Source organism: Loa loa (assembly GCF_000183805.2).
Source record: "Loa loa unplaced genomic scaffold supercont3.169, whole genome shotgun sequence".
In the NCBI taxonomy this organism is placed as follows: domain Eukaryota; kingdom Metazoa; phylum Nematoda; class Chromadorea; order Rhabditida; family Onchocercidae; genus Loa; species Loa loa.
In genome coordinates, this window is record NW_018108349.1 from 65,384 (window position 1) to 74,378 (window position 8,995).

Genomic DNA, 8,995 nt, shown 5'->3' on the forward strand with positions numbered 1-8,995 from the left:
GTGTGTATGTGTGTGTTGTGTGTGTGTGTGTGTGTGTGTGTGTGTGTGTGTTCGGCTGTATCGATGTGTATAAATGGGAGATGATTTGATTTGTTCAATAATGTTCGAAAAGAATGAGGAACATGTGGTACTAAGGTGTTAAGTGGTGTCAAACTATGATTAGTGTAAAAGTATGCACCCATATGTATATATAAATATGATATATTTATAGTGATAGTTGAAAATGAATAATGATAGCAATAAATTGATCTTTTATTAAGAAAATTATTCTTAATCAATAACAAATATATCTAGTAGAAAATTAGAATTTAATGGTAAAAATTGAAATTAAATAAATTAAAAAATTAAAAAATGGTAATATTCATATCATAATGATTTCGATTAAATTATACGAATTGAAACAATGATGCTAATTTTAGAGCAATATTTGATTCAAAGAAGAAAAAGATTGAAAATGATTAAGATTATCTATCTTCTAATTTCATTTCTTCTTCCCGTTCCTTTTCCAATACTTCATTATTCCCTTCTCTTATGATTTATCCATAAAGCAATCGTATTGTCAGAATAAGATTAACATAACGATATATATATATATATATATATGTCGTCTATATAAAAGAGGACATCAATTTCTAGTAATGATGATAATAATGATGATAACGGTATATTCCGTAAAAAAAGAGGACATCAGCTTCCGGTATGGATTAACATATTCATAAATGAGAAAACATTAATTTCTGGCGTAAATGATGATAGTGATGATGATAACGAACATATTCAGTAAAAAGAATAACTATAATCCTGGGTATTAATAATAATATGATAATGATAACGATATATTTAGTTGAAAAAAAAAAAAAAAACGAGGAAGACAAAAGTATCCAATATTACTAATGTTAACAAACAGTACAATTAAACAATACAAGTATTGAATGAGTTAATTAAGAATACTTGAAGATTTCATCATAGTTTTAATATTATTGTTTCAAATGAATAAATAAAAAGTATAATGATCAAAGGGAAAATTTCACTTTTCTATAACAATTAATAAATTTTATTCAACAATTTGTTGGTAAGAAAAATTGATAAAGAATTATGATAATAGCTCATATCTCGTACATTCAATACTATAATTCAAATATCCAAGTACTTAAATATGGGATAATTAATTACTGGTTTTCCATGAGCAAACCTGTTCTTTCTCTCTTCTGTGTACTAATATTATCTTTGAAAAATTCTCATCTCTCTTCCTTCTCTCTCTCACTCTTTCTCTCCCTCTCTTGTCTTATGGTAATACAATAAATAGTGTGAAATTTAAAAATAAAAGTTAAATAATCCAATGTATAATATCATTTATTTAGTTTGTTATTTCATTTAACTTAATACTTTTTAAAATATGAATTGTTCTGACATTTGTTTATTAAATTTAAATTACATAATTTCATTCTTTAATTCATTTTCTTTATACCTTTCCTTTCTTTTCTTTTTTCTTTCTTTTTCTTCCTTACTCTCTCTCCCTCTCTCTTTCTTTTTCTCTTGATCTCTCTAAATAATCACTGTAATTAAAAAAACATTGAAAATTAAAGAAAGAAAAAACCTTTTTTTGAAATAAAAAGAAAAAAAGAAACATGAAAATAAGAAATGATGTTGTGCAAAAATTTAACATATTAAAAAATAATTAATTAAAAATTAATCATATTAAGTTAATAATTGCGCAACTATATTTGTCATTAAATTAAATTAATAGAATTTGAAAAAGGAAAAAAAAATTAAAAAATGATACAAATGGTTGTTGATATGTTATTATACAATTAATATATTTTGAACAATGAAATTCCAATGATTGAATTATCTGTTGATCAGATGGTTCCATTTTATTTGACAAACTGGTTTGCACTTTTTATTTATTCCATTAAAATATCATTTTCAAATGTTGCACCTTTTCATTTCATTATTCTCATGTTCTGTTTATTTTTCCTTTTTATTTTTTATTTTTTTAATACATCATTTTCATCTAATCATTTATCATTTCATTGCTATTTGGCTTATATGATTATGACAATATGACAGTTCTCCAAATTGATAATCAAAGAAAAAAACTTTTTAGGCTTATCAAACAAAATCATAAAATGTTATTGTTTTGTAATTTAATATTGCAATAATATTCATAATTTCAAATTTTTCTTATCTGTCTGTCAAATTTTTGCATAACTCAATCTCTTCCAATATGTGGTATAAACAGCTTATCATTAACTGTTGATAAGAATAATCTAATTTTCGTTTTATCAGTTTCTTAAATTTATTCACTGTTCTTGCCTTTAGCATAGTTTAAAAAAACACCGATAAATTTGAAGTTTTTCATCATAAATAGATTTTATTTTTTAAATGTTTCTTTTTTAAATGTATTGAAGGCAAAAAAATGATAGCAAACAATTTATATTTTAATTATACAACTAACATGAACACATAATTCGAAATCACTGGAACTGGAAATGAAAAGATTAAGTAAAAGGGGAATACTGTAACAATAATTTCACGCTATTAATGAAGCAATATGCAAAAAAAGAAAAAGAAAAGAATCATATTTTATGGAATGCAATGAATGACAATTAATTTAAAATTTTGCAATTAATGATATTTTTTTTCAGAAAGTTCACCTTTATCAGTAGCACTTTTATATCATATAATGTTTAAATTATGATTTGATCATATAAATTTAGCATTTAAAGTAAAGGAAGAAATTCATTTGAAATGACAATATTTTTTGTTTACTTAAAATAAAAAATACGAAATAATTTATAAAAAGTAATTTTGTGGTTTTAATTCTTTTAAGTTTAATAAATTTAATTACTGCAGTCAAAAATAAAAAAAAAAGATTAAATTTTGTTAATACGAAACATTCTTAGAAAAATTGTTATTATTTTTTTTTTTTAATTTTTATTTTTGATAATTTATTCAGACAGATAGATAGTGCCTGTAAAAAACATTATGAATAGTACGTCAATCATTGGGCGCTATTTTATTTGCCAAAAACAGTAAATTTTATTGAAGTTTTACTTTATCAAATGGATAATTTAAAAGCAAAAAAAAAAGTATTAATGAGAGAAAAAGCGGAAGAGAGAAATAAAGCAAAAAGAGAGAGAGAGTGATATCAAAACAGTAGCAATTATGATTTCAATTTTTTAAAATGAAATTACATGGACAGAAAATATTTTGAATTTGGTAATAATGAAAACTTTTACAAATGATATAAGCAAAGTAATGTAAGAAAAAAAAAGGAAAGAAAGAAGAAGGGAGAGAAAGCAAAAGAGAGAGAGAGAGGAAGGGGGGAAAAAAGGAAGGAATAAATAGTGTACGGAGATATTTAAGTAAAAAATTTCAAATATTAGATGAAAATAACAATTCCAATGATATTAAGATATCTGTTCAATTTGATTTTTCCTATATTTGGAAGGAAAGATTTTGAAATGATAGTTAAAAAAAAAATTGTAATATCTGTATTTCCTTTTTTCTTTACATTGAATTCAAATAATTTGAAAAAATTTTAGACGAAATTTTATTTAATTGTTTTCTGAAATTTGACATTATTGAAAGGAGGAAATTGTTTAACTTGTTCATTTCTATTTTTAGAAATTATTTCATTATTAATTTACGAAGTTTAGGGGTGAAACTTCTTTAAACTAGAGCGGTCGTTGATAAATGAAATGTGAAGAGCGAAGAAGAATGGTATAATCCATATTCAGGATGTTAGAAGTAGGGAAGAAGACAAGGATGGACAAAAAGTGGACAGGATAAAAGGATGAATTGATTTATTGAATTATGAATTATTATGATGAAATCAGGTTAGAATAAATATAATTACCATTTGTTATATCTATTCATAATTCGGTATATCAGATAAGTTTCAAGTTTCAACATCTACTATCTGCTTTTTATTCCATAAAATTAATTAATTTTATTTTAATTCATATATTTATTTGCATTACTTGAAATTGCTGATATTATCATTTATCATTTTTGATGATAAATGATAATATCAGCAATTCCAAGTAATCTTTTCAGTTCACTTTTTTCATCTTTTCAGTTCATTTCAATTTGCTTATGGAAAAAATGATCGATCATGCTTGCAAACAAATTTTCATCACTTTTTTTTTGAAAAAGGGAGAGAAAATAAAAAAAGGGGAAATGTACAAGGGAAAGATGAAAAAGGAAAAAGAAAGGGAAAAACTTAAATTTGTGGTTATTTTTTGGAATTTCAAAAGAATTTATTTTCATTTATTCATTTTTACAAATATGTAAGTAAGGACGAAAAACTTTTTTCTTCTTTTTTTTTTGCTGTTTTGAAATAGTCGTGATTCTTTTTCCTAAAAAAAAAAATGAAAGAAAGAAAAGTGCCAGTAATAGATAAAATGAAACCTTGTTTTTTTTCCCCCTTTTTTTAAAATATATATTTTATTTGAAACTTTCTACCCCCTATAGATCAATATTTGATACAATTAATTAATGAATATATATGCTGTGGTAGTCATTCATTGTAATCATAAAGAATATTGAAATTGTCATCCATGAATTGTCACGAGATCAATATCACTTTTATCATTTACTTTTGCTAATGATCGACTTCGATTACTGGAGTATCGGTGAAATTTTTGATTTTTAAATGATGTCATACTGAAAAGTGACGATTTCTGAGTAGCTGAACGACTGCTAATATGTTGCACATATTTCTTCTGCTGACAAGTGAACTTTCGATACCAAATGTAAACGGTGGAAAAAACCTTTCGTCTAAAAAACAATAAAAAATTATTGAAAATTTCCCTTTTACATGCTTTTCTTTCTTCCTCTCTCTCCCTCTCTCTCTCTTTCTCTCTCTCCGAGATAAATAAAATAAAATAATGATAAATGAAAAATTATGAATAATTATGATTGGTCAATACTTGTTGAAATTTAAAAGTAATCGATTCTACGTTTTTTATCACTTAATAACTTATTTCAATTTATAAATTTATACTAATTTAATTGCAAAAAAGAAAAAATAATCCTACAATTATAATTTACCTGAAAGTAGCACTCGTTAAACAGAATAATACAACATTCAACATTTTCCCGGTAAGTACCAAAGAATTGGTAATACAGGATACTTTAGCAAATGCTTCCGTTTTTGCATCACTAATTATTTTTCGTAAAGGAATAATAATGCAGATGGTAACTGTGTTATGGTAAAGCATGATACGATCGCTGCAATTGTTATTGTCATTTTTCGTTCTTGTTCGCAAAAATTGCCCGATGCAGGTCCAAGAAATGTTTCTTCATTTTTGGCCTAATAAAAAAAAAAAAAGTAAGAAAATGAATAAACTGAAGTGGTAAAAGAAAAAAAAAAGAAGTGAAAATTTGTGCAAATTTTAAATAAAAAATTTATCGTCAACTTTTAGCATTGAAATGAGATGATAACGGGAAGATTGAAATATGTTGAAATAAATGTTTTTGAAATTTTCAAACATTGGTGGATTAAAATTAAATGCTCCCAACTATTGACTTTTATCAATATGAGTAACTAACAAGATGAGTTGCCATATAAATTTTAAAATTTTAAATTAACTCTAAAAAAAAAATCGCTTTTTGAGAGAAATGAATGCAATTAATTGTGTCACTATCGGGCGACATGCCGAATTAATTAACTGATTGTGATAATGAGGTTTGAGTTTAGCTCAAAATTTTGTTTGTAGCTTCATGCTTTAATAGCTTAGAATTTCTTTTTTGTATTAATCAATTTTTAATTAATTAAATATTTATAGGCTCTTTCCCATACTTTATCTAAATTTTGCTTTGTTTTGAAAAACAGACGAAGATTTCGGGTGAACATTTATCTCATCCTTTTTCATTTTTTTTTCTTTTTTTTTTTGTTTTTATTCTTACCATCTTATTTCGAGTAGAATTAAACTATACCGAAATGGTAAAAAATCTTCCCTATCGTTTGCTATATTTGAAAATTTCAAAGTTATTTTTATTCAAATATATTACATATATTTCAAAAATTTAAATCAATTTAAATTTAATTAACTTTCAAAATCGTTCTTCTTTGGATTTCTCGTTTTTTTCTTTGATAAAATTTTAAGCTTAAATTTGTTGCTCATATATCAAACACTAATCATTATTTACACTAAAATTCATCATAAAGATAAATTAAATGAAAAAGAATTCAGTTTATTTTCTCAAATTATTTTATTCATTTTGTAAAAAGAAAAGGAAGTTAAATTTAGTCGCAGAATTGGAATTGAAATGTAATAATTGAAAAATAATTACAAACAATACCTTTTGAGTTCGAATTTGTATTAAACGAATTAAGTAAACATTAAGAAAGGCAACAATAAATACAGGAATGATAACGCCAAGAAAAGCATTTGCAATAACACTTGTATTGATGTAAAAAATAAATTGATTGGATGGTTGATGATATGGTACTAAACCGAATTTAGTCCAATTCCAGGTTACCGATAAACATTTCATATATACTTGTGTCATATTGCACACCAGTAGAATAGCACAGCGATAGGAAAAATGATGATAACTAAAAATTATTTAGACATTTTATTGGAAAATTTCAAAAAAATTCCCTATGACTATTCATCATACGGTATCACTCATAAAATTTACAGTATTTGTATATATCGTATGTACCCATATCATTATATCACTCCGTGTAATTCCATCCATTATTACTATTAAAACGGATAATGAATGATTCGGAATATCTGATCCTTAATTGAGCAATAAAAGTGTTGCCATAGAATAAATTGCTGGTAAATTTAAAGAACTAGTACTCCTCCTACACCACAATAAACCATTCGGTAGAATACCGTTTACAGTATCCAGTGGGAATACTGTAAACATTTTTTGTGGTACAGTAACGAATAAGATAATTAACCCTGTTAATATTAATGTGAGTGCAAGTATCGCAACTATAATAATGATTGATTCCACTGCCTGTAAAAAGAAAAAAAAGGATAGGAAAATGATAGATGGTAATAAAAGTCATTAATAGGAAACATTATTGATCACATTAATACCGTATCTACCGTGTCATATTATAGTTGAATACTTCTTTGTGTCACAGAAATCCTTTGTTCTTTTATTTTTTTATCTCATTAAAATTTAAATTGGAATTAATTCCAAAAATCTCCGATATATATCAAATATTATTGAAGGAATTGTTTTGAAATTTATTAAAATTACTCACATGATATTGTTTCAGTGATCTGAATGGAAATTTAATTATCAATAATCGTTCGACAGATACTGCAAGTACAATCCTAAAAATATGAAAAAATAAAAATATAATACAAACTGAAACAAAAATATTTAAATTCCTTCAAATTTTATAAACTTTGAGGTACAAAATGTAATTGAATAATTAATAAACCATATAGCAGCACAAGAAAACCAATTAGCTAATGCTGCAAGATGTGCTTTTGTATGCGCAAAAATTATGCGAAATGTTGTGCTTTCATAAAATCGTTGTAATGCTGATAAGCTTGTTGGTAACATAAAGATGAATACGGCCATATCAGTGAATGCTAATGCTGCTAGTAGATGATTTGCTCTAAATTAATGACTGATAAAAATGATAAATGAACAAATAAAATTAATCAATTATAAATATTAAACGAGTTGTGATTGTGATTTAAATTACTGGCATAATGCATGATATGATCATTTATTTAAGAATTATTTGGCGTTATTTTCATATCGTTTCTTTTTTTCATTCAAACCTTAAAATCTTGTTGATTTTAATCGAAAAATTAATTCAAATTAGGAATCCAATTTACCGATTTCGCATACTCTGATTAAGTAGCACTGATAAAGTTAATGTATTACCAATAATTGTTACAGCAAATTGGATTGGAAATGCTGTCTGCAATGATATCAATGACGGTAACCATTTAGAGCAATTCAGTGACAATTTTTTGTTTATTTGCAAACAATTAAGGATGTGTCTTTTTAAATTACTATTATTCATATATTAAAAGAATGATGCTTTTGTCTTTCTATTTTTGAAAAATGAATGCAAATATTTCATCAAATAAATTTTGATTTGATGCAAACTTAGAAATCAAAATCAAATTAAAACAATATTTTGGACTAAAATTGCAAATTTTAATGATTATCAAATAAACGAATTCCCTCAAGAGTATTTGTTTTAAATTAGACGTAAAATTTCAATTTTATTCACCGATGTGGCAAAAATTTTGTTTGTAACTATATTACTTGAAAAATTAAAAACAAATTGGAGCATTAAAAATGCACAAATGTTGGAAAAAAAAAATGGATTTCCTGAATTTAACAGCTGTTTAAAATATTGTTTGTTGAAATTTGTTCATTTGTTCATTTAACTTGTTAAAATTTGTTTGTTAAAATTTGTTCATTTTTTCGTCTAACTTGTTAAAATTCGTTTGTTAAAATTTGTTCATTTGTTCATCTAACTTGCTAAAATTCGTTTTTTGAAATTTGTTCATCTGTTGGTCATCCATTCATCTAACTTTCGCTGATTAAATCATATATTTCATGCCTTAATTCTAAATTCTTAAATTTCGAATATTTGTACGAATGAAATTTCAACTTTTTCAATTTGCAAAGGTTAATTGGAATGAATTTGTGACATTAAAAAAAAAGTGGTAAAAAAAAGGTGAAAAAAAAGCATTAAAGAAATAAAAAATGATTTTAATATGCATGTATTAGGTATAATATATCATTTCCTGCCATAGTATCAACATTTTTTTTTTCACTTTTAAAAACTTTTTTATTGGAAATTTTTTGAATTTTAAATGAACAAATGTTAGAATATCAATGAAAAAGCATTGGAATATTTTAATTTTTGATCTTTTTTTCTGATTTCTTTTTCTTTTTTTCTGATGTAAAATAGTCATGTTTCGTACATTTTGCTTGATTGAAAATAAAGACCATTAATCTTCTTCTCTTTTCCATTTTTCTTCCTTCC

The 8,995-nt window shown here is 24.7% G+C and overlaps 2 protein-coding genes across 2 annotated transcripts; both read right to left on the reverse strand.

Annotated features, from left to right (window-relative positions):
* Nucleotides 1–4,559: 4,559 nt before the first annotated feature.
* Nucleotides 4,560–5,318, reverse strand: LOAG_10158 (hypothetical protein; the record flags this gene model as incomplete). The annotated part of the gene is made up of 2 exons (XM_003145685.2): nt 5,059–5,318; nt 4,560–4,785 (listed from the first exon to the last, which is right to left on the reverse strand). The coding sequence occupies exons 1-2, from the start codon at nt 5,226–5,228 to the stop codon at nt 4,560–4,562; spliced, it is 396 nt and encodes a 131-aa protein (XP_003145733.1). The 5' UTR covers nt 5,229–5,318.
* Nucleotides 5,319–6,056: 738 nt separating this feature from the next.
* Nucleotides 6,057–7,563, reverse strand: LOAG_10159 (hypothetical protein; the record flags this gene model as incomplete). The annotated part of the gene is made up of 5 exons (XM_003145686.2): nt 6,057–6,116; nt 6,313–6,568; nt 6,926–6,984; nt 7,238–7,310; nt 7,421–7,563. The coding sequence occupies 5 exons, from the start codon at nt 7,561–7,563 to the stop codon at nt 6,057–6,059; spliced, it is 591 nt and encodes a 196-aa protein (XP_003145734.2).
* Between the last annotated feature and the right edge of the window lie 1,432 nt (nt 7,564–8,995).